Source organism: Guyanagaster necrorhizus (genome assembly GCF_019112545.1).
Source record: "Guyanagaster necrorhizus MCA 3950 unplaced genomic scaffold BT62scaffold_4, whole genome shotgun sequence".
Classification (NCBI taxonomy): domain Eukaryota; kingdom Fungi; phylum Basidiomycota; class Agaricomycetes; order Agaricales; family Physalacriaceae; genus Guyanagaster; species Guyanagaster necrorhizus.
The window spans coordinates 1280263-1304867 of NW_025064883.1; the positions used below are offsets into that span (position 1 = coordinate 1280263).

Below are 24605 nucleotides of genomic sequence, written 5' to 3' on the forward strand. Positions count from 1 at the left end.
ATATACGCTGGAAAGAAATTCTATGTGTCTTCTGGACCAGAACTACCAGGAATCAACTACAACGACTCAGCGCTCAAACAGCAAGAGACAGCACATCGCTCACCATACAGATATTATTTCCATTCAAAAGCGTCTGCGCGAGATGCGTTTTCTTTTTGCCCTGGAGTGTCGTTTCACTGATCCCAGTTAGCCTCAGAGTATTGATTACTCATAAATTTACACGCACTACTCTGTGACGTCCTCGAGGACCATATCTAATTGGGCATTGGTTGATGTTTCTTGTGGAATTCAAAATACTCACTAACGAAATCATCGAATCCCAACAGAATCCCTGAAAATTCACGGTCGCTCTTCATGATGACCCATATCCGCGACCCGATGCATCTATCGATTAGCTCTTCAATACAGTCAGACGGTCGTGTCGTCTCAAATGGTATACGACGGACCTAAGGGAAGGATCTGTGAGGCCATTGCCCGAGATGATGGACGTCACAACCAGGAAGTTGCCAGGTCCGGGCCGGACTTCCGAAGAACAGACACATACCTTGAAACATGTTATCATTGCACCTATAGTAACCACGGTTGTCACAGTCTAATGTCTCTAAGAAATTCGTGTCAAAAATCTAATCATGTTGTTACAGAAAAGTAAGTTAAGTCATTCAGTAGCACAGCGTAGAATTTTGGTTTTTATTTTCTACGAGCTTCCGTTTCTGGCCCTTCAGCCTAAGCACCCAAAGGCTGCATCTCCAAGTCCGCCGCTTCAGTGGGAACGTTGATGATTCTCAGCGTATTGGTGTGGCCTAAACCACCCTTCCAGCCTTGCACCGCGACGACGGCGGTGCCTGGAGTGATGATCTTCAACGCCAGGGCGTTGCGAAGGCCAAACCGGATACGATTGTCGACCTTTGACAGTTCGCTTCAGAGAGAGAAGGCAGAAAGAAGAAAAGTGACATACATCCGTCTGCCACTGGTGGTCCTGAATACCTCTTGGCTCAGGGTACCAGAATGGGTAGCACCCGCGGTGCAAGTGGATCTGGCGCGAAGTTTGCTGGTTTCGGGTCACTGCAATCATCCGTGAGCATTCCGCAAACCACAGAAAATGTATTGACGAACCGGTGAGAATAGGAACCCTAGGCTTGTATTTAGAGATCAACCTTGCGGTCTCTCCACTTGTCGACAACACTAAGAGCGCACTTGCTCCTTGCTCCTCCGCGGCGGCAACAGCAGCAATTGCAACGGTTTCCGCAGTGTGCGTTGGGCGAGGCTGGATGGTCCGGAGGTCGTCGTACAAAGGAGGGTAGCAGATAGCAGCCTCAGCCAACAGACATGTTTCCGCCATCATCAGCACTGACTGAATGGGGTATGACCCTTTGGCCGTCTCTCCGGAAAGCATGACACAGTCCGCACCATCCAAAACAGCGTTAGCCACATCGCTGACTTCCGCACGCGTGGGACGAGGGTTGTACTAATAGCGCCACCAATCAATCAGAGCCAAGGAAAAAGAAAGCGAGGAACAAGCTCACCGTCATTGACTCCAACATCTGTGTGGCCACAATGACTGGCTTACCCGCAATGTTACACTTTGCGATCATCATCTTTTGTGCCAAGAACACCTGACTAGCTGGGATCTCAATACCGAGGTCACCGCGTGCGACCATGACACCGTCCGTCACTTTCAAGATCTCGTCAAAGTTCGCCACTCCTTGTTCGTTCTCAATCTTCACGATGATCTTAATGTTGGCACCATCAGCGCCGAGAACTTGACGGATATGCTTGACATCTTCCGCGCGGCGGATAAAGGAGGCGAAGATCATGTCGACACCGTTCTTAACACCGAACTTGAGATCAGCCTTGTCCTTCTCAGAAAGGGCAGGGAGATCAACGTCCGTCTTAGGAAGGTTAACTCCCTTACGAGACGACAGGGTACCGTTGTTGAGCGTGCGGACATGCACGTTCGTTCCATCGATACTAGTGACAAGAAGAGATAGAATGCCTGCACGTGTCAAGGTCAGCTATGATTAGATTGTGGGGTAAATGAAGGAAGGGCAGCACCATCATCAACGTAAATAAGTTTTCCCGGAGTGGTGACCTTGGGAAGATTTTGCTGGCCCCAAAAGAAATATCAACGATTTGATCCCGATAGTCATGGTGTGAAACGCGCACGTAGTCAACCCACATAACCTTATCGTCACATATCTCGCTGTACTTGCTATCGGTAGAGATGATAAATTCATGTCCGGCGGAGACGGCGATCTGAATGTCATCAAAACGTATACTTGGAGATTGAAGCGAGGATGACCCACATCCATGCCATCTCTCATCAATCCCGTACGGATTTCAGGGCCTTTCTGTAATGAGAGAGCCACCATGAGCGCCGAATATGTGTGTATATGCGGGCCTAAAGGACTCACTGTATCGAGCGCAATGGCGACTGGCCTGCCGGTGGGGTCAGCTACAGGATAAAGAAAGGGTCAAAGAGGTCAAGGTTGAACGGAAGAACAAAACACACATGCAACCATCTTCCTGGTGTTGTCAATGACACTCTGGTGGTACTCATAAGAGCCATGGGAAAAGTTCATTCTGACGACATTGACGCCAGCCTTGCGGAGCTCTGCGAGTTTCTCGACAGTGTTGACCTTGGGACCTGAGCCAGTGTCAGTTGTTGGAATCCAGAGCAGTGACCGATTGGCATACCGATGGTGGCGATAATGGAGGTCTGCACCAGCGTCAGTGACGTAGCGATACTGTCCACCAAAGAGGGTGGCATACCTTTCTCATGAACTTGGTCTCCTCCTTGGGTATGGGGACCTTCATGGTGGTGAGCTGGGAGCTCCACACAAGGGGAGAACGGATGCTATCAAAGGACATTGTGGGATGAGATGGTGGTGGTAAGAGAATAGGAAGTGAATCGCCGTAGGGTTGTGGGTACAGCCGAATTTATGCGGAGCTAGAGTGCGGATAACGTTACTTGGGCTTGAATGGGCTTTTGGCAGCCAATACCAGAACGTATCCAGGACCTGGACGAGTACCTGGGCAGATGAATGAGAATCTAGATATACGTCGAACGTGTCACCGGGTGAGCTGGCAGAAATTGCCTGTGAATTTCTCTCTCGTGACATGACGCGTTGCGTCACTGTATAATTAATTTATTGAGTGGGATACTGGGATAATGAGATAGTGAGATACTGTCGAGCTGCCGTTGCGCATACGTGGTTAGGGTTGCATGCCCTCTCGCCCGCTCCATTGGATGTGGATCTCAGCAGTCCTTGTATTCGGGACCGTCTGACAATAACATATGTAGGTCCAAGTAGAACCCTCTGACAGTAGACATCATCAGCCCCGAATAATATGTCCGTACAAAATAAATGCGTATTGATCCGGTGACATTTTAGGAGAAATCACCCGTGGGAATATATCTTTCCCTTACCATTGCACGACTTGGATACGACCCGGTATACGTCCGGCCCGTCGCCAACTTCATGAATCAAAGAATGGCGTCGTCCATCTACTTCCCAGTACCACCCAGGCGCAACGTAAATCTGCCTCATTACTCGTCGACGCTCCCATCCGCAGTCCAGGAAAAGATGAATCGCCGGGCTCAGTCTCGTGCATGGTTTATTCCCGTAGCTATGCCTATTCCGGGCGTGCGCACTCGGAATTTGAGGCTATGGATCCTAAATCCTCACCGTCTTCACCAGTCGAGCATATCCAAGTTTGGTTACAAACGCGGCTCACTCGTCCTTCTCCTAGCGTTTATAACCCTCGTGTTCGTCACTTTCGCTCTCGCAAAGAGGTTTGGAACAGAAGAGAAAAAGTGGCCTGCTCCGTTCATGGATCCGCCGTCGCTGGTGTACAAAAGAGAGGACCTGCAGAGGATTTGGCTATGGGAGATAGAGAGTGGTCACTATCCAAGCAGACGGAAACGTGCGTGTCGCATCAGTTCTTGATTTGGCTGTTGTTTCTGATAATTCTATAGTGCCAGAAGGCTTGGGATTGCGTTCGACGCCACTAAATCCAGCCTTACCACCGCGAAGAACGTCAATACCTCCTCCAAGATTCCGTGCACCACCCAGCCTGATTTCAACCACAACAAAAGGTGTAGGGCCCAAGAGGGTCTATCTAGACATTCAAAGTCACCCTCCCGATGTTGCATATCCTCCCCGGCCTGTTCCAGGAAGCATCGCTGACTTGGATGTCGTCATGCAACATTGCGACTTTTCGGAGAAAAAGGTGCCTTTTACGCGTCACTTGTGTCCATATTCTTACTTAACTATCTCTAGTATGTTCGTGACTGCTTGGAAGTACTTAGGGTAGGCGCTGGATTAGACAACTCGAAGCGTGTACGCAGGGGTCGGATGGACGACTGGAAATACATCTACCTCGAGCAGCCAGACACGAATACGACAGAGGCCGAGCCACTGATATCATATATGGACTTGCCCCCCGGAGTCACCTCTGTCCACGAACCAGCCGATCCAGACAGCGGTCTAACGAAAAAGCGCGGTGTCGAGTGGGAGGCTCCTCCGGTCCGGCTTCCCCCCCCTGCTGAGCACCGTCCGTACGTTACACTTGACTTCCCGTGCGATCCAGAGAGCCCGAGGATATTTCATATGTTCTGGACAGGTCCCTTCACTGACAAGCCCTATCTCGCCCTCCTCTCCTTCATTTTCACTCAGAATACTGGCTTGTACATCAAGGACTACCCAGTCGCTTCTGCAGCATGTCGGCCGCAATTTTGGTTATGGATCAACCCCGGCCCAGCAGCTGCAGTTCCTAATCCTACTGCCCTTCGCGATATGTTTGACCAGCTAAAAGCGAACCCATGGGCAGCACCTTTTTTGCATCCCCGTTTCAAGGATATCGTCAAGTTCAAACTATGGAACACGACAGAACAGTTAGACGGTGTTCCTGAGCTGAAGGACGAATGGCGTTCACGGCAGACTCTATTCAACTCCGGGGGACATGTCATCAACGTTCCTAAGGAGGAGAAACCAAGTGGGAGCAAGGCCAGGGAGAACGACACGGCCGCGGATAAGGGTGCTTCCACAGCTCCAAAAAAGGATGAAGACGATATACTGAATAGGACAGGAAGTAAATCTTCATCGTCGTACGACCGTTTATCCGTGATCCTGTCGGACATGGCGCGGTTCATTCTATGTCATCGCTTTGGCGGGATCTATCTTGACGCAGATACGATTTTCCTCCGCGACTGGGAAGAGCTATGGGGATGGAAAGGCGCATTCGCCTACAGGTGGTCGCGGTTAGAAAAGTACAACACCGCGGTTCTTCATCTAAACAAAGGCTCAGCGCTGGGAACGTTCCTCTTTCGGACGGCACTGAAAAACGATCTCGATTTCCATCCTATGACGGTGTCAAGATATACGAAGGAGGCGCATTTGGAAGGACTTCTATTGCGGCTCCCGGACGCACTATTTGATTCGGCGTGGCTGAATACAGAGTACTATCAGCGCGAGCGACCACCGCAACCCTATTTCACAGAGTGAGTGTCAGGTTCCAGGTCCCTGAAGAAGCAGTGCTGATATTCTACAGTTTCGGAGACTTTTTTGACACGCCATCCGTCAGCAATGCGGCGCCAGAGGCTCTTGGCTTTGATGGTTTCTTCAAGGGCGCGTTCTCGTACCACTTCCATAACTACTGGTTCGTATTGCAATTTCTGTGCGCGTCGTGTTTGTAACTCGGTTGATCAGGTGGAAGCCATTTGACCCTGCCCGAAATTGGCCAGACTTGGGACCACGGTTCATTGCTGGCGAGCGGATAGCGAGGACTATGCTTAAGCTGGAAATGGCTGCAGGCCAGGAGGTGCTTGAAATGGATACAACGATGGAATTTGATGAAGACAAGGTGTCTGATGACCAGCGAGATCTGGACTGGGCAACGGTGCTGAAACGGACGTTTGAGTCATATATACGGGGTGAGCGGCCGAACATGTATGGGGAATGGCTTGTGTGGTAGATAGATGATAGAGATACCAGCGACATCTACGGGTGCGTTCTACGACCATACCCTTATCTCACGTATACGTATATATTTGTATAATTTATTCTTCACGATCATGTACTCGGATGTAATGAACTTTCTATGACTTGGCTGCTGCTGCTGCCTGTGCAGTGTTGACCGCAGCTTTGAGCTGTGCAATGACGCCCTCGGGATCGGAGGCACCGAAAATGGCAGTTCCGGCGACGATAACGTTGCTGCCTATATATATATATATAAAAGTGGGTTGGGCAGAATTTGAAGAAATACACGACGACTGACCTGCATGGGCACAAACATCGACGGTCGATGGCCCGACACCGCCGTCGACCTCGATATCTTTCTCAGGGAACCGAGCACGAAGGTCAGCAACCTTGGGGACGCAGCGTTCGAGGAATTTTTGCCCACCGCGGCCTGTAACGCGATTGGTGACATCAAAGGTCCATTAGCGGTAAACTAACCTGGGTAGACAGTCATTACGAGCAGCATGTCGGCCGCATTTGCAATCTCGTCTGTGATAGCGGTCGATGGCGTATCCGGGGAGATCGCAACGCCCGCTTTCATACTGCGTTTGCGAATGGATGTGATGAGCGAAAGAGGGTCCGCTGGGCTGGAGTTATGAATGTCCGTTGGAGTACCGTGGGATCACCTACTCGTTGCCTCGAGATGGAAACAGTATAGCGCACCACCAGCGTCCGCAATGTCGTCAACCCACTGGTAACGTCAGAACCAAGGCTGCAAAAATAGAAAGAAGCATATGTACCTTCTCTGGTTCTGCAACCATCATATGGCAGTCCATGAAAATTCCTGGGACCCCCTTGGACACACATGAGAGGATTGGCGCGCCTATGCTGCAGCATTGAGGTACGGACGTGGTATACAGCAGACACAGCAATTACCCATCGTGATATTCGGCACAAAATGGCTGTGAGACACAGATGAGTGAAAATCTGACTGATTCAAAGACCCTACCCGTCCATGACGTCTGGAAATGTTTCCTTCAGAAAGTTAGCGGTCAGTGTTGAGGGTACGGACCCATGTGCAGCCATTCAGCGCCCCCCCTAATCATTCTCTTGCATTCTGCAGTGAGCTGGCCAAAGTCAGAGGCGAGCACGGAAGGTGAAATTATCGCGCGAGGCATTGGTGGTAATAGACAAGTAGTCAGCAACTTGTAGGCATCACTTGCCGTGTGAAGCTGTGCTGTGACGAAACCCTGGTCTCGATGTATAAATTCGTTGCGACGCGAGACCTATTCTGCATAACGACCCGCCATGATGTTCCACTTTTTCGTGTTCTCCTTCTTTGCCTTGGTGTATGCTGCCCCAGACCTCCACGAGCGACAGGGTACGTTCCCCCTTACTTCATCCGTCCCATGATATTCAATTTCAAATTTCGCAGTCGGCAGCATTATCGACACTCTAACCTCTGCAGGTGATTGCCTTTTCTTACGCGCAGTAGGCCTAATATAAAAGATAATTTCAGCTGGGTCGGTGTTTAGCCAGGCAACTGCGGGTGCTGCAAGTATTGCAACCGAAGTAACATGTCGGTGCTTTTTTTTTCAATACATTTTGGATGCTCTGACTCATGTATCGCCTGTAGCCGTCGCTGGGTCGGTGTTTACCATCGTTACCAGTGCAGGTGGAGAGGGCATTACTCTTGCGCAGTCGGGAGTAGGTGAATTAACATCGTTCGCTGGATCTCAGTATACCGTCCTTGCGTCGGACGCGGGCTCTGTCTTCACACAAGTCACCTGTTAGTGTATCATCTCACAAAGTTTCCAGTGCAACTGCTGATGATTTGCATTCAGCTGCTGCCGGATCGGAATATACTGTCGTCACCAGCAAGGGAGGCGAGGCGATCACTCTTGCGCGATCCGGTGTAGGCGAGCTAACTTCATTTGCTGGCTCTCAGTATACCGTTCTTGCCTCTGCAGCCGGTTCCGTATTCACAGAGATCACCAGTTAGTATTTCAGACATATTTTCAATTCTGTTTTTTCATGACCCTTTTTTTTAGCGGCTGCTGGATCGTTGTATACTGTTGTGACAAGCAGGGGAGGTGAAGCCATCACCCTTGCTGCGTCTGGAGTTGGTCATGTTACCTCGTTCGCTGGGGCCGAATACACTGCGATAGGCTCTGCAGCTTCTGCTGCTGCATTGAACAATGGTGCTGTCGGAATGTTCACTTTAAATACGCCGTTATTCGCGAGTCTGCTCGCTGTCGCAGGCGGTACAGTTGTCGGTGCAGTGCTTACCATATGCTGATGATGTCATTACATATTTATTAGGGTGCAATCTATTTTAATTCCCATTGCGGGCAGTGTGGTACGAATAAAATTTTCAACGTCGTCATGTCGCTGCGCGGTCTTCCCAAGCCTGTCCAATCACAGCATCTTTTGGCAATTGCAGAATCGGGTTTCACCCTAGAAGCGACCTCGACACGCCGAATACTATATATAAGATCTATCGACATGCTCCAACCCACAGTTCTCCTCTTTCTTTCACCTTCGTCTTCGTTCTTTCTTACTTCCCCATGTTGTTCGTTCTTCCCTGCGTTCTCTTTCTTTCTGCCTCTGCCTCTGCCGCCAACTTGAGACGCCAAGGTCAGTCCCCGCTCCTGCGTTCTTCGGAACGTCTGTCTGAAATGTCACAGATGCCACGGGTGCAACCACCGACACCGCTGTAGCCACCGACACCGCTTTAGCCACCGACACTCTTGCGGCTACAGACACCCTTGCCACCGTCGCTTCAGAAATTACCTCCGCAGCAGCATCCTTCGCCTCTGCCGGAACAACCGATGGTAAAGCTCCATCATTATAGACGAGGAAACCTGCTGACCAAGTTTAGTTTCTGGTTTGATTTCGGCGGCAACAGCGTACACGTCTAACCTGAGTGGATTGTCATCCGTGGCTGCTAGTGCACTCTCCGACGCTGGTATTAGCAACACTGCTTCGGCTCTGTCTGAAGCTTCGTCCTTTTTGAGCGAGGCTACAGCTTCATGTGAGTAACTTGGATTGAAATTTACCAACCATGCTAATGTGCTGTTCTCTCTAGCATCACACAGCTCAGCTAGCTCAGCCCGGTCAAGCTCCGCCACTGCTTCCGGTTCTTCTGCTGCCTCATCAGCTTCGTCCTCCGCGTTCAATGCCGCTATTGCTGGCCATTCTGTGTCTTCCTCAGTGCTCGTAGGCCTGACAACCGTCACTGCTGGGCTTCTCACGGGTGCTTGGGCCACATTTTTGTAGATATTAAAACGTTTCCACAGACTCCTCGTAGCTACTACAATGGACTCTCTTCCCTAAGACGACAGAAGTGTTTCTGGACTTTCAGTACATACTGTGGTATATATACACTAATGTAGTATTTGCAAACTTAACATTTTGAAGCTTAACGCCAGAAAAATGGAGTCAAATCAACAAGGCATCAACCAGTAATTCATTTGGCATGCAATATTCAACATTACGTTGTACGAATATCTACTCTTCGGCCATATCCTTGTTGACCTAGAGAAAGAGAGTGAATCCAAACACTCGATACAAACGGCAGCGACCTACTGAAGCATTAAAGAAAAGAGTGTTAGGTCCCCAGGGATAAGGCCTAACGCGGCGGTTCAAGTACTCGTAGGCAGGAGGCTCAGGGAGTTTGCCGTCATTCTCGTGCCTAAGATGCTCCAAATGCTCCATGTGGGCAACCTCAAGCTTGTACACCCAAGCACTGCATACAGCGACTAGACATCCATGAGCAAGAGGCAAAAAGACAAAGCAAGATGTACGGACTGGCAGGGAGGCAGACATAGTAACTATGGACCTTGAGCACATGGAAATATCATAAAATAAGCTAATCATACCTGATCTTTCTCCAAAGCTCACCGGTTTCTACCAGAGAACAATAAGGCAAAAAAGTGGACAGATAACAGGGTACGCACCTGCACCGTGGTGCTCAACGGCCTGCAGCTCGGCAAGGTAAGGGCTCTTGGCGTTGGGAGAAAGCTCAGAGATATACTCCTCAGTAGCAGTAGAGTATCCGCGGTAGCGGGGGCGCAAAACGGCGCGAAAAGCGCTACGGGCAAGGAAAGACATGACGGATGGCAATAACAGCGCTCAGGAATATCCCGGAATAGCATCCCTATTTACACCTATTTGGATCCGGGGCTGTCTGGATTTGGCTGGACACGGACGCGTCACCTTTTCGACATCACTCCTGCTTTGCGTTTTCTCATGGTGGTGCGCTCTCAATCTTCTGCTGCTGGCGTCCTTGCCTTGCTTTCAGAGCCAGATGCTGTATTCAAGCAACATGCTCTCAAAGCTCTCAATCCTTTGGTTCCCCGTTTTTGGGCTGAAATCTCGGAGCACATTGCCCTGATGTTCGTACACCGTTATTTCTTGTCTTGTTGTATTCTCATATGCTGTATAGTGAGTCTTTATACGAGAGCGACGACCTCCCTAAAGATGCACGCGCCTCCGCCGCCCTCCTTGCCAGCAAAGTTTATTACTTTCTCGGAGAATATGACGAATCCCTCTCGTTTGCGCTGGGTGCCGGAAACAACGCGTTCGAAAATGAGGCTCGTTCACAAGGATCTGAAGAGTATGTCGAGACGGTTGTTTGTGAGCATGCCATTTGGTTCGTCAAGTGATGTCTAATTGTTTCTTTAGCCAAGGCCATTGACCGTTACATTCAACTACGCACCGAGGAACAGAGCGGTAGCAAAGCCGAAAAGATTGATCCCCGGCTGCAGGATATCATTGAAGGCATATTCAGTCGCTGTATCGAGGACGGAGAATTTAAGCAGGTGGGTCTGAACCCAACACTTCGATGCAGCCACCTCATGGTTTGTAGGCTATCGGCATTGCCCTTGAATCGCGTCGCCTCGATGTTGTTGAGCACATATACAAACACACAAACGATGTCTCCTTGTTGTCATATGCAATGGAAGCAGCCTTGGATACTGGGTTTTCACTTTCGTACCGGGACCAAGTCTTGCGGTTCCTCTTTCCTCTCTTCCCCCAGTCTTCAACCGATGGATCCCATGTACACACATTAACACGGCTTCTTATCACCCTTGGTGACTCTGGTCTGACCATACCGCTTTTCAAGACAATGGTGCCATCGAATAAACTCCTGGCGTACCAGCTGGCTTTCGACCTAGTGGAAGGAGGCGCGCGCGACTATCTGGAAAGCATAAGGAGTGACCTCCCTGAGGGCCAATCTGTGCGTGCCTAAAATGCTCTCATGAACCTGATAGCTGATAATGAGTGTAGGAATCGAAGGAAATTTATGACAAGATACGAAGTATACTAACAGGCCAAGAATCCGTCAAGATATACCTCGAATTCTTGAAGCGAAACAATAAGGTGGATTTACTGATATTAAAGAACACCAAGGACGTCCTGGAATCACGCTCTTCGATATACCATACCGCTCTTACATTGCAAAACGCGTTCATGCATGCCGGTACAACGTCAGACCTTTTTCTGCGGGAGAATTTGGAATGGTTAGGGTTGGCGTCAAACTGGTCCAAATTTACCGCAACGGCGGGACTTGGCGTCATTCACAAAGGTTACTTTGAACAGGGAATGACGATCCTTGGCCCGTATCTACCTCAAGGTGGAGGTGAGAGCACCATGCAGGGGGCTGCGTACTCTGAAGGTGGGGCACTGTATGCCTTGGGTTTGATCAGTGCCGGGTGTGGAAGCTCGGTTACTGATTACCTTCGCGAGACTCTGCGCTCCGCCCAGGGTGAAGTCGTGCAACATGGTGCCGCGCTCGGCCTTGGTATTGCTGCAATGGGATCTAAGAACGCAGAGACATTCGAAGACCTCAAGTCTGTCTTGTTTATGGATTCGGCAGTTGCTGGAGAAGCGTCGGGTTACGCAATGGGTTTGATCATGCTGGGCACGGCAGCTGCTGATCCAGTTTCTGAAATGCTTACCTATGCACGGGAGACACACCATGAGAAGATCATCCGTGGACTAGCAATCGGTGTCGCGTTTGTTTATTATGGTCGGCAGGAAGAAGCTGATAGTACGGTAAAGTTGCTTCTGGCAGAAAAGGTTAGCTCCTTTCTTTCTTCATTGGCCCATACTTACTGTCTTGTAGGACCCCATCCTTCGCTACGGAGGAGTATACACTTTGGCACTTGCTTATGCAGGAACGGCGAACAATGACGCGGTTCGCCGTTTACTTCATATAGCCGTGTCCGATGTCTCCGACGATGTTCGAAGAGCGGCTGTAACATCCCTTGCTTTCCTACTATTCAAAAACCCCAGCCAGGTGCCTCGAATCGTGCAACTATTGTGTGAAAGCTATAATCCCCACGTTCGCTGTGGTGCCACTCTTGCTTTAGGGATTGCTTGCGCGGGGACTGGTCTTCAAGTCAGTAGTTCATTTGACGTAATAGAACCCAAGTTGACTTATAACCACTAGGATGCCGTCGAGATTTTGGAACCCATGACACGAGATAGCGTAGATTTCGTTCGACAGGGTGCGTTCATTGCTTTGGGCATGATCCTTGTAGAACAATCAGATGCGTCATCGCCGTCTCTTGCGTCCACCCGTTCGCTCTACACCAAGGTTGTTTCCGATAAGCACGAAGATCCTGTTGCACGATTTGGTGCTGCTATAGGGCAGGGACTCATCGACGCCGGTGGCAGGAATGTGACTATCAGTCTACTGAGTCGTGCAGGAAGCAGGAACACGAATGCAATCATCGGCATGGTCATGTTCTGTCAATTCTGGTACTGGTATCCGTTAGCTCATTGTGCTTCCTTGGCGTTTGAACCTACCGGTATCATCGGCCTAAATGCTGATCTCAAGGTGAGCTGCTGTCTGGTTTTTTGGACCGTACTAACATTTCTCCAAGGTACCGAAATTCGAGTTCGTGTCAAATGCCCGGCCAAGCCTGTTCGCTTACCCTGCGTTGGCGAAACCACCCAAGAAAGAGGCGGCTGCTAAAGTTGCGACGGCGGTCCTGTCCACGACCGCAAAGGTGAAAGCACGAGAAAAAAAGAAGGCCGCAGCTGAGGGTGATGCGATGGAGACTGTGGGTCCTGTAGTTGAGATATTCCGTGCCGAAAACTGACCGCCTCTCTAGGATGAACCGAAGAAAGAAGGAGATGGAGATATCGAAATGAAAACAGAGGAATCGCCTGCTAAAGGGGGCGATATCTCTCCTATAAACGGTTCAATGTCCAATCTTGCAGATGACAGCAAGACTTCAACACAACCCACTACCACGGCTGCCCCTAGTCCGAAATCTCGAAAATCTGAACCATCTTCTGAGACGTTGCCCAATTTCTCGCGTGTTACCCCCGCACAGCTTTCATACATAACGTTCCCAAGTGATGGGCGATACCAACCGGTGAGAGCCGTTTCTTCCAAGGTGACGATTAAAGCTGGAAGGGGAGGCAAATTACCGACATCTGGGATCAACTTGTATTCAGGAGGTGGAGGGATTCTTCTGCTAGCAGATCTGCGGCCTGATGAGGAGGGCGAGTTCATCGACCTTGAGCCTCGCGTGGAGACTGCTCCGGCTGACGCTGAGCCTGTAGTAGGCAACGGTAACGCAGTTGGTGCGGTACCCACAGGTCGTCATGTCGCGCTGGATGAGAGCACTCCAGAAGCAGATCCACCGGAATCGTTCGAAGTGAGTTTGTCGTGTGATAGCTTGCTAATCAATTTCTGATCATCGCTTTACAGTATCCATTTGACAATGATACGTGAGATTGGATTTATTGTAGAAGACAGTATTTTTAATCATCGCACACTGTAATGAGCTTCTTAAATTATGTCAGCAGTGGTTCTTTAACCATGTCGCAAGCTCCCATCCGTGTTGTCGTTCTCGACGATTATCAGCAGGTTGCTTTGAAAAGTGCCGATTGGACAAGTCTAAAGCAACGAGGAGTAGTTGTCGATGTATTCGTTGATGCCATATCGAACGAGGAGGAACTGGTGACTTGCCTGCAGCCGTACGACGTAATTTGCGCGATGCGGGAGAGAACCAAGTTTCCCAGATCTGTTTTAGAAAGGCTCCCAAATCTGAAGTGGGTGCCAAACCGATATCGAGTTATCGTAGTGCTGATGAATCCGGCAGATTCATATCTACGACAGGGATGGGGAACAGAAGCCTTGATACTGAGTTTGCAAAGCTGAAAGGCATTCTGGTATCGGGGACTCAGTCAGCAGGCAACTCGACCGTAGAGCACATCTGGACGCTCATCCTGGCGGTTGCTCGATATATTGTCATTGAAGATAACAATGTCAAAAACAAGAATCCACAGTGGCAGACAGTGGTCCCATTCGGTCTCGCAGGCAGAACCCTGGGCCTTGTTGGTGTCGGAAAACTTGGTACTGAAACTGCTACGGTGAGGTACAGCAACGGGCGAAATACGATAACATTGACGAAAATGCATAGATTGCAAGGGTCTTCAAGATGAGAGTTCTGGGCTGGTCTCCGAATTTAACAGAAGAGCGAGCAAAGGAGGCTGGGGTTGAGCTTGCTAGTTCGAAAGAGGTGTTGTTCAAGGAAAGTGATATTATTTCCGTTCATATGGTTCTGGCGCCGAGCACTCAAGGCATGGTTGGACCTGCTGAACTCGCGGTAATGAAGCCTACGTCGTTCCTTATCAATACATCGCGGGGCCCACTTGTACAGGAGGAAGCATTGGTCGATGTACTGAGAAACAAGAGGATAGCAGGCGCAGGATTGGACGTGTACGACGTTGAACCGCTGCCTCTGGACCATCCGCTCCGAACTCTGAAAAACGTGACCCTGAGCCCCCACAATGGGTACGTAAACGACACGAATTACGAGGTCAGTTCGAGGAATTGTTCTATGTATACGTATACTGAAGAAAGGACATAGACATTCTGGAGACAAACGGTAGAAAACATTGAAAACTTTTTGGATGGAAGCCCTACACGACAGCTGTAAAATTAGAATACAATACCAGGTCTTTGAGTGGAAAATAAAATTTTTAAAAAGCAATGAAACGAGTGTGACTAGTCACGCACGCGGAGTCACTCACAGGCCACTCTTGCATTTGCACCTTCTTCACCTTAATCTCCTGCCACATTTTTCTTCTACTCACAGCCATGGATAGCACCGAGTCCCGTACGATGAAGGCTCGTCGAGATGGTCGGTTTCCTCCCCTGTTTTTCGAAAATTTCTCTTCTTTTGACGCGCTTTCCCCATCGTAGCCTACAAAGCAAAAGGCGCCCTCAAACAGGACGACCTTAGACGTCGTCGTGAAGAGCAGCAAGTCGAGATCCGGCGACAGAAGAGAGAAGAAAATATCTCCAAGCGAAGGAATTTTGTGCCATCCACTGGCGCAGACTCAGATGAGGAAGTCTCCACTGGCACTTGGGATCCCGAGGTACGTGCTGCCATCACACACCTAGAAACCCGTCTTTTCGCTTATCTCTATCATGAACAGACCGCCGATGACCTTATGTCTGCCGTTTTCTCCAACGATCCGGAAAAACAATTGGACGCGACAACCAGGTTCCGGAAACTGCTCTCCAAAGAGAAAAATCCTCCCATCGAACGCGTCATTGAATGCGGCGTCGTTCCTCGGTTTGTCGAGTTTTTGCGTACCGGATCGTCGATGCTTCAAGTATGTCTACTGTTCTCTTCTTGTCTCCTCCTGACGCTCATCTTGCCCTCGCATCTCCAGTTCGAAGCTGCCTGGGCCTTGACCAATATCGCCTCGGGAACTGCAGAGCACACTCAGGTTGTTATTGGTGCTCAAGCTGTTCCAGAGTTTATCAATTTGTTGTCATCACCGGTTCATGATGTGCGTGAGCAAGCCGTATGGGCCCTTGGCAACATTGCTGGTGATAGCCCTCAATGCCGAGACTATGTCCTTCAAGCGGGAGCTTTGAGGCCCTTGTTGGCATTGTTGAGTGAGCAGCACAAGCTCAGCATGCTCCGCAACGCCACTTGGACCTTGAGCAACTTCTGCCGAGGCAAGTCTCCCCAGCCTGATTGGGAATTGGTATGCCAACTACTCATCTTGACCGACATTTTCTGACCTTTTCTCAGATTTCCCCCGCCTTGACAATTTTGACAAAACTTATCTACTCACTGGATGATGAAATACTCATTGACGCGTGTTGGGCAATCTCGTACTTATCTGATGGGTCCAACGACAAGATCCAGGCTGTTATTGAGTCTGGAGTTTGCAGGCGCCTCGTCGATCTGCTCATGCACGGCTCTACTTCTGTTCAGACCCCTGCTCTCCGTTCCGTTGGAAACATCGTCACGGGTGATGATCTCCAAACTCAAGTCGTCATTGCTTCGGGAGCTCTTCCGGCTCTCTTGTCTCTCCTTTCATCGCCCAAGGACGGCATCCGAAAGGAAGCCTGCTGGACAATCTCCAACATCACCGCGGGCTCTCCGCCCCAAATCCAGAGTGTTATCGATGCCAACATCATACCACCACTCATTAACATCCTGCAGAACGCGGACTTCAAGACACGCAAGGAGGCTTGTTGGGCAATTTCAAATGCGACGTCCGGAGGCCTCCAGGAGCCGGCACAGATCCGTTATCTTGTTTCGCAGGGATGCATCAAGCCCCTCTGTGACTTGCTCACGATGATGGACAACAAGATCATCCAGGTCGCGCTCGATGGGCTGGATAACATCTTGAAGATTGGCGAGATGGATAAGAATGCCGCTGGGCCTGGAGCAGTGAACCAATATGCTGTATTTGTTGAAGAGGCAGGTGGTATGATCACAATTCATAACCTTCAACAGCACGACAACTTGGAGATTTACAAGAAGGCGTTTAACATGATGGACAAATACTTCCCTGATGAGGAAGAGGATGCATCTATCGCGCCTACTAATGTGGACCAAACTGGTGCCTTTGCTGTGAGTGCTATTTTATTTGCCGTGCTATGCTTGACTGACTCGTTTCCAGTTCCACTCGGACGTCGCCGCGCCCCAAGGTGGATTCAGCTTTGGGCAGTAATGGCTTTGATGAATTATACGTACCTACATACAGTTTTACCTTTGGCAGTTAAGATTGTCCTTTTTCCTTTTCCTTCTTTACACGTTGTGCACCAACGCATGTATTTTGCTCTTCACCCAATGAAACTGTAGTCCATATAGCATGCAAATAGCATGCGCACACCATGTTATCACCGGGTATAATATACATATAAAACACAGCAAAGTCGACAACATGAAACCGGGACAGTATACAGTACAGGCATAAGAATTAACCAAAAAATAAAAGGAAAAAAAGCATTACATAACCCTCAGCGTCCAGCCCTCGATAGGAATGTTACTGCCGCCCGCCCATCCTGTATCTACGCCAAAGACGTTTTCGCAACTTATGGTTCTGCCCGAATGATAGCCAACACCATCACACGAACGGATGAAGAGCAGAGGTAAGCTTCGACCTGCGACACTGCCCTCGGATGGGGCAAGGGCATCTTCCTCAAGAGCCTTAAGAACGTCAATAAGAGGCGGCATCTCGACCATTACGATTGTATGCAGCACCCCAGAAGAGACGAACTGACTCTGACTCTGCTCGGTTGCTGGTGGTCCCGGATGCTCTGAAAACCCAGTGACACTGGTGAGCACACCCGGCTGATTCGGCTGATACACTCTAGCCCTCAAAGGACCTAGATTCCCTAGGTAGATGTCCAATGGGATGGCACCCTTGCCTTTGGGGTCCTCATAGAAGAAGTTGGACACGGTCAGCTCAACGGTGTTTTTCTCCGTGCGATAAACCGGGGCAGTGAAGAGGGTGGGAAATGGAGTGATGGGGACCTCTGGGACGGTATTGTTCTGGCCAAGGGCATCAAAGAACGTGTACTGGAACTTGCTGATACCGACAATGGTCCAACAAAGGTAATCGTCGACTTCGTCCGACAAGATGTGGACGCCATCTTTCAGTTCGTCTCTGACGCGAGCCGATTGGAAAAGAAGAGGGTGCGTGCCGGCTTGAGAAGCCATGCCGGGCCCAGGAGGAGGCACAATGCCTGGTGGGCCCGAGATAGGCCCAGCGGCGCTCAGATAATGCCTCGTGCCGTCAGAATTCACCTTCTGGAGGGCAATCTTTTGCATCTGGCTAACGGGACCGCCGTCGTCAGATGAGACACGGCCCTTGTCGACCTTACGGATGATAAGGGGAGAGGTGCTGATACCAGAATGGGTATCCGAGAGGACAATTTCGCTGCCATAGGTAACTGGCGTAGGTGCGCCGGCAACACCTGTGGGAAAATAATGATTAGGCAGGGTTCGCATCACATGACACGCGTCGTTCTCACCATTTACGTGGGCGGTGTCGGCGGGGCGGCTGACAACATTGACATTGAAGGCGGACCACGCGAGGTTGCTCGCGCAGAGCTGGGCGTGGTCGATGGTCATGTACTTTGTTCGCACCGTCTGTGAATTTATGCGATTGAAAAGAGATACGGGCCCGCCAACGAGGATGCAGGAGCTGATGTTGCGGGTCTTTGCGGTTTTTTTAGATGGTTTGGAGATGATGGTGACTGGGGCCGAGTCAAAAGAAGCCCATACTCTGCCTGGCGGACCGTCAGAGTCAGATGGTGACGAAGACGACCCTGGGACGGGTTGCGCAATGTCAAGAGAAAGCTGGAAACTCTTTGCTTTGGCGCTGCCCGTGACATGGAGAAACTTGAAGCTGCTAGTCATATTGGCGTCAAGAGGCGCTTTTTGCTCAAAACTGCGTTCGCCAGTCTCACTGACGACGGCCATGGATAGGTTTTGAGAACGCATCTGCCATACAGGGCCCTCGATATGGACGACGGGCGGTGGACAGAGGAAGCGCTTTTCGTTCCCATAGCTCTTTTGTGCGACTGCTGCATGGAGACAGATAACGGTGGTCATTGGGACGACACGAGAAGGGTCATGGGAGACATGGTCACGGACGATGCGCCTGATTTTTGTATGTGGGTCGGCGGTATCAGCGTCAGAGTCGTCGAGTTTGCGCTTTGAGGAGGAGGGCCAGTCGGGTGGCTGGCGCTGTGAATCGTCGGGAGCATCGGGAACGTCTGGCGCGAGGGGCGGGTCTTTTGGATTTGGCGGGTGTCGGAGGACGGGGTCCATGAATGGGGGAGTAAGGGAAGTGAGAGGATTGTCGGGTAGGAAGAAGGCCATGGTATTATACCGTGGGACGCCTTGATGACCGTGGGAGGAAAGAAAATCGTGGGAGATTACAAAATGTCACAATTCTGTTATTACGGTCATAAATATGATACACGTGACTAGACCCCGAACACCCTACTCGACACAAAATAGCTGCCCCCCAACGCGGCTGCTGCTGTTCGTCGTCGTCGCTGTCGTTGCCTCTGCTCTCCGTGCACTCAAGGCGAGGTAGAGTGATTCATGGTCTTGTGCGTCAAAGGCGTCGTCGTAAGGCGACATGATCTTTTCTTCGTCGCCCCATGCGAACAATTGCGCTGAGAAAATATCAATAAATGGTGATGGTGAATGATGGTGGACGCACATAGGAACAGAATACCCATTTTGTCTTCCTTCCTGATGGTTTCCTCAACCTCCTCCTCGCTCACACTCTGCCGGGCCTCCCGTTCTTTCAGCCAATCCCATTCTTCGTCAGTGGGGCCCCAGCCCTGCATATATCCCCCTTTTTTCTGGGGTCGTCGTTGTGCCCACACCCTGGAGCCCGATGCCGTCTCGTTGAGCGGCTGCTTCTTCTTGAATGGCAGCATCTGCTCGTGGGAGACTGAGCGAGTTACTTGAACCGGGCCAGGGTGAATAGCTTCGGGTGCGGTTTTGGATCGTTGCAAGAAGCTCATGGCGAAGCACTGTCTTGACCTTTTCTGTCGCTGTTTTATATCTGTTCAGCGGCGAATACCCAGGTGACTTGTCCGCTGTCTGCACTCACCTGGACTGAATCCTGGCAAAGTCTAGCCTAAGGCTGGTGGTATGAGTTTAATAGGTGTTACCATAAATTCCCAGGTATTAGCATAAAAATATTATAATAAAATCATGATCGATCGTCGAGGCAGTATTAATTGTTCATATCTCGACAGTCTCTGTACCAATGTTACCTTGCCCCGTACTCAGCTACGGCCAACGCTGCAACGCTGCATATAAATGCTACGGAACATCGTGGGAGTACTCAGGTCTGCGGCTGGGAATTTGGTCGCATGACACAATCCCTATTGCTATCCTCCGAACCGCATCAGTTAACGGCATAAATATGCATAATCATTCATTTTCTTTCAACTACTGCAATTCAGGCTCCAATGCATCATACTCTGGACAGAGCGTCTCCCAATCCTGCGGAGTAGTCTGCGAGTGTGGTCCTTCGATATTATCAGCGGGACTCTCCGCAAACACAATAGCCAGTCCCGCTTCCAAGTGCCAGTCAATGTGGCTAGAATCGAATCCCAATCAGCTGCTCCGTCCAAAAGGACATACTCGCTTGCAACGCACCAATGCAGGAACCAAGCCCCCGGATTGTCGGTCATGAATCGGAAAGTCGTGTTTCCTCCATTGACTTGACATGCCGTATGTTAGTTTGCTATTTGAGTACAGTTACTCAACGCACTGGGAACCACATCTCGTCGCGGCGGGTTTATCAAGTTGGTCACATTCGAATTAGATACCTGAATGACGTCAAAGTTGTGTCCGTGCACTGATGAAGGGTGAGATACACTCGAACGATAAACGGCTTTGCTTACAGTGGAACGGGTGTGCTGTACTAACGTTAGCAATCATTAAGCAAGACCAACAGCATGCTTACCTCCAGCCCCAGGGATCGATATCTCGATAGTCTTGTTGGGCGGCAGAAGGAAGATCTTTTTCCGCGTCACGGCGTGTCAGATGCTCATCATTGAATTCACTCACTTGTTCCTACAAGACAATAAACCCCATGTCACAAACAGAATGCGCAGCACAGCTTACCGACGGCAAAAAGTCCTGCGGCTGCCCCGCTCCACTTAGGATTTGCAGCAGTACCGGCACCGAGGGCGAGATGTAACTGATCCCGTTGATATCAAAGAAGGGCGGGTTGGGTTGCGCGATGTTCAGAGTGAACGCAACGTCCGGCGGACCAGTTCCCAGCTAAAAAATTCGCCATGAGTTTAAAGCCAACCCGATCGGAATAACCCACCTTTCCGGGGTCTTGTGACGCGATTGGCTATCAAGAAAACGTAAGAACCGACATTTCGCTAGGCAAAAGTCCGACTTGCATGCATATCAGCATCATCCAACTTGATTCCGGGCGTGTTGTTTGTTGTCGGTTCCTCGTCCGGTGCACCTTGGTACCGCAGGATGGCCCGTGTCAAGTCGGGGTTGACTGCCTCGACGTGAGACTTTGTCAGACAATGTGAAAACAACGTACAGTTCGGGTTGCCCGCCGGCGCGCCACCTGTCGGTCTATCACACTCTGTTAGACCGTACCAAGCAATATTCAAAATCGAACCTACGGAGCCCTGATCCAATAATTATCTATCGGTTGGTTCGCGTCGAGGATGACAGAAACGCGCTGGGCTACACGCACGATCAACTCGATGGACTTTTTTTTTTTCCTTCTGTCATGTCAACATACCAGCATATATATCAATATTCTGCACAGTGACAGGATCATGTTCGACTCCATCAAGCTCCATTGCGGTGATGTTGTGGTTGTCAATGGAAAAGGTGAAGAAGGGCCGGCATGCAATCTGGATAAGGCGCAGGCGATAGCGTTTGCCTTGTTCGACGGTAATGACAGAGTAGGGAACTAAGGGCTGTCGCCAGGAATGAGCACAAGGTTGAGACGCATGGAAGAAGAGACGCACCCCGCCATTGAACCTTCCGACACCGTTGATCAATCCAGCGTCGGGAATTCTAAGAGGAGGATAAACCTACGTATACATTCAGAAAAGAGGGGACTTACGGAACAGTACCGGTCTGGAAAAACCGGTTCTGCGCGTCCGGGGCTAGGTCGTGGTACCAGTCCGCAAGTGTGATGATGGTGCTGTCTATTAGTATTGCTCGATTGAGTTGAATATGCCTAGAAAGAAGATGCATACCGTCATCGACATCATATAAATCCTGCAGGGGATCATCGGGATCTAGGAGGGTAAGTCACCATACTTTCAGTACCAAGATACAGTCGTAATTACCATATATGATGAAGGCGCCACGCAATCCGTCGCAGTATTGGGTAGATAGATGCGAGTGGTACCAGTAACTAACACACATTTTCAATACTCAAGTCATAGAACAATAACACTACTGACTTTCCAGTTTGTCCTGCAGTACTGAACGCGTAATCAAATGTTCCGTTTGGGGGGATGGGACACTGATTGACGAAACTACAGCGGTTAAATCAGTGACAGGCATATACGCTGGGAAAAGTCAACGTTTACGAAGGCCCGTCCATGACCGAGGTGCGAGCTTGGAAAAGCCCGTGCCAGTGCTAATCATCATATCTAGTCAAAGAATTGAAAGCCAGAATATTCAGACTGACGATCGAAAGACTACGCCTCATACCGGGGTCAGTCAAGTTATTAGTGGTGACGATATTCACGTCGTCCCCTTTGTAGAGTTTGATCGTGGGTCCCTTGCGCGTTGTGAGTTGAATTTCTGAGAAAGTCATACTGTATGTACCGGGAATGTCCCATTGGGCGCGATAGCTCTATGTAAATTGACGTTAATAAGTCACGAATATCTGTATACATACGGACCACGAACGAGCGCGGGAACCCATCGGGAGCGAGGATCTGGTTCTGGATGTTAAGTTCAAGGTTGTGGGTTACACCGTAGACAAACGGGAGCAAGGTCAGTAGTAAAGAGGAGACTCGGAGACGCATTGTCGGGCAAGTGAATGGGGCCAGGGATTATTGCAATGGCTAGTTATACTCTTTCGGTACGTGAGGCATTTCTCGAGAGTTACTGGGTGTGAGAAACCGGTGCGTGGTACCCGAGGATGGGGAGAGAAACGATATACAGGAATGATTGCTGACCGTGTAAATGTGTTGGGGGTAAGATGGTGGGGAACACGTTGTATTATGGCTCAAAGATGAATCCATTTCGAGAGAATATGGCAGAGAGAGAACTATGATTGCAACAGTGCATCGCAAGGGGCCTATCCTCAACAGGACACCTTATAAATTACTTAGCAATGTTTGGCACGCTGAGGCCAATCCTTCCAGTGCCATTTGTTCGGGAAAGGCACCTGGGCCAGACGAAAGTCACGATAATGATCATGGACTCACAAAAAATTAGGCCGTGGTAAAAACTCCCACATCGCTGCCCAAAGTAGGACGTCCCGTCGCGCACGCCCAAGGTCACATTGAGGCACTTGAGCTCTCTGTCATGAGAAACCGGTCTGGAAATAAATAAGACGTGAAAACGATCTATTGGAGAGGACGAGAAAAATGAGCACGCCGAGGGAAAACAGCCTCGTAGGGGTCTGGCAGAGCTTGACGGGTATTCAATGATTCGTTGGTCACATTTTGCCGACGTCCCACGATGATATCAACATCAATGCAGTCTTTGGCATTGGCGCGAGCCGTTATTATACTTACTCATCATCGGCTGGAAATCGACTCGGAACCGAATGCTGCATCGCTGAGTGGTATGCATTATCTGCATGGAAACAAAGCGGCAGTCGTGGCACTGGTCCATCCTCGCGTCCTGAAACAAATCCAATGATCAGAAACGATCTTTACTAGACTGGGGCTGCAAGTCGTGAGGCCGCCTCAGCACCACTGCGCAAATAGTACGTACTTAACCAAGTAAAATTATTATTATTTTAGCCGAGGTCGGAGACTCACATCGGCGCCGAGGTCTAGAATAAAAAATGCTGAACAAATGCCATAACTTCACTCGGACTTGTGTCGTCAGCGTTTAGCTGGGGCATTCGTACCAACACCCAAGATGGTGATAGCAAAGGAAAAGCCGGTGGCGCTGTTTGTCGAAAAAGGTCGCAACGCCCCCACGTGCCTCGGGCGCAGCTACAGCGGTCAGTATGGTTACCTCGAGCTTTCTGCGTGCCTCAGAGTCATACCTCAGAATTCTCTTCAATTGTCAAATTTCAATTTCGCCTGGCCAACCCTTACCGCCACACTGCGACCACATCGCAGTATGTTACATTAGGAAGTTGGGGTCGACGGCGACGTTGAAGGTGAGGTTCTGGAATTACTCCTTTACATACATTCCTTCCGGACGAAGTCGACATTTAGCGGAATACGAAATTCGAGTGTTTTTCTTCTATCTCCACTGATTCATTGTGAGTGAGGTGCTAACCATTGAGTTTGTGCCGCAAACTATTGACCAATACATCCGTGAGACCCTTCAGGCTCAACTAAGCATACATACTTGTACATATATTCAGCATCACAGTTTACCCTAGTTACCTTACATCACCCCGTCAACGATATCATGACACCTATAATGAAGCGTCGCCGGATCCATCACTCCGAGTCCGAGCGCAAACAATCCATTTCATCTTCATTTTCGGAGAGAAGAACTTCCCATGATACAGTCCTCGTCCGAATCTTCCATTGCAAGTCAAGTACACATAACGTTGTCCATCAATTGAGGAGCGACCTGGCAACCCAAAATAAGAATTTATTTACTATACACTCGTTTCTCTGATTGGCATACAAAACTGGGACTCATACAA

The 24605-nt window shown here is 49.9% G+C and overlaps 13 protein-coding genes across 13 annotated transcripts; 5 read left to right on the top strand and 8 right to left on the bottom strand.

Annotated features, from left to right (window-relative positions):
• Positions 1 to 20: 20 nt before the first annotated feature.
• Positions 21 to 471, bottom strand: BT62DRAFT_1001420 (Sm-like ribonucleoprotein; the record flags this gene model as incomplete). The annotated part of the gene is made up of 5 exons (XM_043176738.1): positions 21 to 56; positions 104 to 176; positions 227 to 254; positions 302 to 397; positions 447 to 471. 5 exons carry the CDS (start codon positions 469 to 471, stop codon positions 21 to 23), a joined length of 258 nt encoding a protein of 85 aa, XP_043044121.1.
• A 73-nt stretch (positions 472 to 544) lies between these two features.
• BT62DRAFT_927901 (pyruvate kinase) lies at positions 545 to 3090 on the bottom strand. The gene is made up of 11 exons (XM_043185381.1): positions 2770 to 3090; positions 2695 to 2716; positions 2510 to 2644; positions 2412 to 2452; positions 2304 to 2348; positions 2164 to 2253; positions 2053 to 2104; positions 1524 to 1993; positions 1114 to 1465; positions 956 to 1062; positions 545 to 903 (listed from the first exon to the last, which is right to left on the bottom strand). Exons 1-11 carry the CDS (start codon positions 2866 to 2868, stop codon positions 724 to 726), a joined length of 1593 nt encoding a protein of 530 aa, XP_043044122.1. The 5' UTR covers positions 2869 to 3090; the 3' UTR covers positions 545 to 723.
• A 338-nt stretch (positions 3091 to 3428) lies between these two features.
• BT62DRAFT_927903 (glycosyltransferase family 32 protein) lies at positions 3429 to 6100 on the top strand. The gene is made up of 5 exons (XM_043185382.1): positions 3429 to 3924; positions 3977 to 4230; positions 4281 to 5500; positions 5551 to 5658; positions 5709 to 6100. The coding sequence occupies exons 1-5, from the start codon at positions 3492 to 3494 to the stop codon at positions 5971 to 5973; spliced, it is 2280 nt and encodes a 759-aa protein (XP_043044123.1). The 5' UTR covers positions 3429 to 3491; the 3' UTR covers positions 5974 to 6100.
• Positions 6006 to 6924, bottom strand: BT62DRAFT_927905 (uncharacterized protein). The gene is made up of 6 exons (XM_043185383.1): positions 6894 to 6924; positions 6758 to 6840; positions 6648 to 6708; positions 6456 to 6599; positions 6277 to 6408; positions 6006 to 6224 (listed from the first exon to the last, which is right to left on the bottom strand). The coding sequence occupies exons 1-6, from the start codon at positions 6895 to 6897 to the stop codon at positions 6217 to 6219; spliced, it is 432 nt and encodes a 143-aa protein (XP_043044124.1). The 5' UTR covers positions 6898 to 6924; the 3' UTR covers positions 6006 to 6216.
• BT62DRAFT_525764 (uncharacterized protein) lies at positions 6754 to 8390 on the top strand. Its single transcript, XM_043181258.1, has 7 exons — positions 6754 to 7021; positions 7081 to 7338; positions 7400 to 7425; positions 7477 to 7536; positions 7594 to 7746; positions 7802 to 7954; positions 8009 to 8390. Exons 2-7 carry the CDS (start codon positions 7217 to 7219, stop codon positions 8254 to 8256), a joined length of 762 nt encoding a protein of 253 aa, XP_043044125.1. The 5' UTR covers positions 6754 to 7021; positions 7081 to 7216; the 3' UTR covers positions 8257 to 8390.
• Positions 8315 to 9365, top strand: BT62DRAFT_526424 (uncharacterized protein). The gene is made up of 4 exons (XM_043181260.1): positions 8315 to 8594; positions 8645 to 8791; positions 8839 to 8991; positions 9046 to 9365. Exons 1-4 carry the CDS (start codon positions 8525 to 8527, stop codon positions 9234 to 9236), a joined length of 561 nt encoding a protein of 186 aa, XP_043044126.1. The 5' UTR covers positions 8315 to 8524; the 3' UTR covers positions 9237 to 9365.
• Positions 9220 to 10070, bottom strand: BT62DRAFT_1072672 (mitochondrial cytochrome c oxidase subunit VIa; the record flags this gene model as incomplete). The annotated part of the gene is made up of 5 exons (XM_043178878.1): positions 9220 to 9494; positions 9546 to 9718; positions 9768 to 9790; positions 9839 to 9866; positions 9917 to 10070. 5 exons carry the CDS (start codon positions 10068 to 10070, stop codon positions 9468 to 9470), a joined length of 405 nt encoding a protein of 134 aa, XP_043044127.1. The 3' UTR covers positions 9220 to 9467.
• A 76-nt stretch (positions 10071 to 10146) lies between these two features.
• BT62DRAFT_991500 (uncharacterized protein) lies at positions 10147 to 14972 on the top strand. Its single transcript, XM_043190284.1, has 14 exons — positions 10147 to 10354; positions 10405 to 10595; positions 10644 to 10780; positions 10828 to 11199; positions 11250 to 12041; positions 12088 to 12363; positions 12415 to 12804; positions 12851 to 13030; positions 13082 to 13633; positions 13687 to 13706; positions 13785 to 14030; positions 14081 to 14351; positions 14402 to 14800; positions 14852 to 14972. Exons 1-14 carry the CDS (start codon positions 10209 to 10211, stop codon positions 14918 to 14920), a joined length of 4041 nt encoding a protein of 1346 aa, XP_043044128.1. The 5' UTR covers positions 10147 to 10208; the 3' UTR covers positions 14921 to 14972.
• A 63-nt stretch (positions 14973 to 15035) lies between these two features.
• Positions 15036 to 17162, top strand: BT62DRAFT_991501 (importin alpha protein). The gene is made up of 6 exons (XM_043190285.1): positions 15036 to 15124; positions 15187 to 15362; positions 15423 to 15602; positions 15663 to 15983; positions 16031 to 16861; positions 16911 to 17162. Exons 1-6 carry the CDS (start codon positions 15082 to 15084, stop codon positions 16959 to 16961), a joined length of 1602 nt encoding a protein of 533 aa, XP_043044129.1. The 5' UTR covers positions 15036 to 15081; the 3' UTR covers positions 16962 to 17162.
• Positions 17084 to 19040, bottom strand: BT62DRAFT_943545 (beta-trefoil). The gene is made up of 2 exons (XM_043187887.1): positions 18268 to 19040; positions 17084 to 18210 (listed from the first exon to the last, which is right to left on the bottom strand). Exons 1-2 carry the CDS (start codon positions 18848 to 18850, stop codon positions 17240 to 17242), a joined length of 1554 nt encoding a protein of 517 aa, XP_043044130.1. The 5' UTR covers positions 18851 to 19040; the 3' UTR covers positions 17084 to 17239.
• A 258-nt stretch (positions 19041 to 19298) lies between these two features.
• BT62DRAFT_927910 (uncharacterized protein) lies at positions 19299 to 19934 on the bottom strand. The gene has a single exon (XM_043185384.1). It carries the CDS (start codon positions 19777 to 19779, stop codon positions 19327 to 19329), a length of 453 nt encoding a protein of 150 aa, XP_043044131.1. The 5' UTR covers positions 19780 to 19934; the 3' UTR covers positions 19299 to 19326.
• A 72-nt stretch (positions 19935 to 20006) lies between these two features.
• Positions 20007 to 23287, bottom strand: BT62DRAFT_526587 (laccase). Its single transcript, XM_043181261.1, has 22 exons — positions 23194 to 23287; positions 22670 to 23081; positions 22586 to 22613; positions 22446 to 22538; positions 22345 to 22394; positions 22216 to 22290; positions 22099 to 22166; positions 22006 to 22047; positions 21870 to 21954; positions 21772 to 21820; positions 21540 to 21720; positions 21418 to 21481; positions 21333 to 21367; positions 21181 to 21287; positions 21102 to 21128; positions 20894 to 21052; positions 20837 to 20842; positions 20733 to 20787; positions 20671 to 20685; positions 20538 to 20624; positions 20423 to 20486; positions 20007 to 20363 (listed from the first exon to the last, which is right to left on the bottom strand). The coding sequence occupies exons 2-22, from the start codon at positions 22786 to 22788 to the stop codon at positions 20213 to 20215; spliced, it is 1560 nt and encodes a 519-aa protein (XP_043044132.1). The 5' UTR covers positions 22789 to 23081; positions 23194 to 23287; the 3' UTR covers positions 20007 to 20212.
• BT62DRAFT_526772 (uncharacterized protein) lies at positions 22750 to 23729 on the bottom strand. Its single transcript, XM_043181262.1, has 4 exons — positions 23708 to 23729; positions 23506 to 23614; positions 23194 to 23444; positions 22750 to 23081 (listed from the first exon to the last, which is right to left on the bottom strand). Exons 2-4 carry the CDS (start codon positions 23544 to 23546, stop codon positions 22828 to 22830), a joined length of 546 nt encoding a protein of 181 aa, XP_043044133.1. The 5' UTR covers positions 23547 to 23614; positions 23708 to 23729; the 3' UTR covers positions 22750 to 22827.
• Between the last annotated feature and the right edge of the window lie 876 nt (positions 23730 to 24605).

Bases quoted from the DNA above. Each gene is read 5' to 3' on its own strand.
- BT62DRAFT_927901 (XM_043185381.1), bottom strand. From the start codon at position 2,868: ATGTCCTTTGATAGCATCCGTTCTCCCCTTGTGTGGAGCTCCCAGCTC. The intron at 2,254-2,303 runs GTGGGTCATCCT...GATGACATTCAG, and splicing joins TGATGAGAGATGGCATGGAT to ATCGCCGTCTCCGCCGGACA. The intron at 1,466-1,523 runs GTGAGCTTGTTC...TGGCGCTATTAG, and splicing joins AGATGTTGGAGTCAATGACG to TACAACCCTCGTCCCACGCG.
- BT62DRAFT_927903 (XM_043185382.1), top strand. From the start codon at position 3,492: ATGGCGTCGTCCATCTACTTCCCAGTACCACCCAGGCGCAACGTAAAT. The intron at 3,925-3,976 runs GTGCGTGTCGCA...ATAATTCTATAG, and splicing joins CTATCCAAGCAGACGGAAAC to TGCCAGAAGGCTTGGGATTG. The intron at 5,501-5,550 runs GTGAGTGTCAGG...GATATTCTACAG, and splicing joins CCGCAACCCTATTTCACAGA to TTTCGGAGACTTTTTTGACA.
- BT62DRAFT_927905 (XM_043185383.1), bottom strand. The intron at 6,709-6,757 runs GTACATATGCTT...TGACGTTACCAG, and splicing joins TGGTTGCAGAACCAGAGAAG to TGGGTTGACGACATTGCGGA. The intron at 6,409-6,455 runs GTTAGTTTACCG...ATCGCGTTACAG, and splicing joins CGTAATGACTGTCTACCCAG to GCCGCGGTGGGCAAAAATTC.
- BT62DRAFT_525764 (XM_043181258.1), top strand. From the start codon at position 7,217: ATGTATAAATTCGTTGCGACGCGAGACCTATTCTGCATAACGACCCGC. The intron at 7,426-7,476 runs GTGATTGCCTTT...AGATAATTTCAG, and splicing joins CGACACTCTAACCTCTGCAG to CTGGGTCGGTGTTTAGCCAG. The intron at 7,747-7,801 runs GTTAGTGTATCA...ATTTGCATTCAG, and splicing joins TGTCTTCACACAAGTCACCT to CTGCTGCCGGATCGGAATAT.
- BT62DRAFT_526424 (XM_043181260.1), top strand. From the start codon at position 8,525: ATGTTGTTCGTTCTTCCCTGCGTTCTCTTTCTTTCTGCCTCTGCCTCT. The intron at 8,595-8,644 runs GTCAGTCCCCGC...GAAATGTCACAG, and splicing joins CGCCAACTTGAGACGCCAAG to ATGCCACGGGTGCAACCACC. The intron at 8,992-9,045 runs GTGAGTAACTTG...TGTTCTCTCTAG, and splicing joins GAGCGAGGCTACAGCTTCAT to CATCACACAGCTCAGCTAGC.
- BT62DRAFT_991500 (XM_043190284.1), top strand. From the start codon at position 10,209: ATGGTGGTGCGCTCTCAATCTTCTGCTGCTGGCGTCCTTGCCTTGCTT. The intron at 13,634-13,686 runs GTGAGTTTGTCG...ATCGCTTTACAG, and splicing joins ATCCACCGGAATCGTTCGAA to TATCCATTTGACAATGATAC. The intron at 14,801-14,851 runs GTCAGTTCGAGG...GAAAGGACATAG, and splicing joins TAAACGACACGAATTACGAG to ACATTCTGGAGACAAACGGT.
- BT62DRAFT_991501 (XM_043190285.1), top strand. From the start codon at position 15,082: ATGGATAGCACCGAGTCCCGTACGATGAAGGCTCGTCGAGATG. The intron at 15,125-15,186 runs GTCGGTTTCCTC...TCCCCATCGTAG, and splicing joins GATGAAGGCTCGTCGAGATG to CCTACAAAGCAAAAGGCGCC. The intron at 16,862-16,910 runs GTGAGTGCTATT...ACTCGTTTCCAG, and splicing joins ACCAAACTGGTGCCTTTGCT to TTCCACTCGGACGTCGCCGC.
- BT62DRAFT_943545 (XM_043187887.1), bottom strand. From the start codon at position 18,850: ATGACCACCGTTATCTGTCTCCATGCAGCAGTCGCACAAAAGAGCTAT. The intron at 18,211-18,267 runs GTGAGAACGACG...ATTTTCCCACAG, and splicing joins CGACACCGCCCACGTAAATG to GTGTTGCCGGCGCACCTACG.
- BT62DRAFT_927910 (XM_043185384.1), bottom strand. From the start codon at position 19,779: ATGAGCTTCTTGCAACGATCCAAAACCGCACCCGAAGCTATTCACCCT.
- BT62DRAFT_526587 (XM_043181261.1), bottom strand. From the start codon at position 22,788: ATGCGTCTCCGAGTCTCCTCTTTACTACTGACCTTGCTCCCGTTTGTC. The intron at 21,482-21,539 runs GTATGTTGACAT...TCGTGCGTGTAG, and splicing joins GAATATTGATATATATGCTG to CCCAGCGCGTTTCTGTCATC. The intron at 21,129-21,180 runs GCAAGTCGGACT...TTTTCTTGATAG, and splicing joins TGGATGATGCTGATATGCAT to CCAATCGCGTCACAAGACCC.
- BT62DRAFT_526772 (XM_043181262.1), bottom strand. From the start codon at position 23,546: ATGCAGCATTCGGTTCCGAGTCGATTTCCAGCCGATGATGA. The intron at 23,445-23,505 runs GTAAGTATAATA...ATATCATCGTGG, and splicing joins CGATTTCCAGCCGATGATGA to GACGTCGGCAAAATGTGACC. The intron at 23,082-23,193 runs GTGAGTCCATGA...GTAATTTATAAG, and splicing joins TTACCACGGCCTAATTTTTT to GTGTCCTGTTGAGGATAGGC.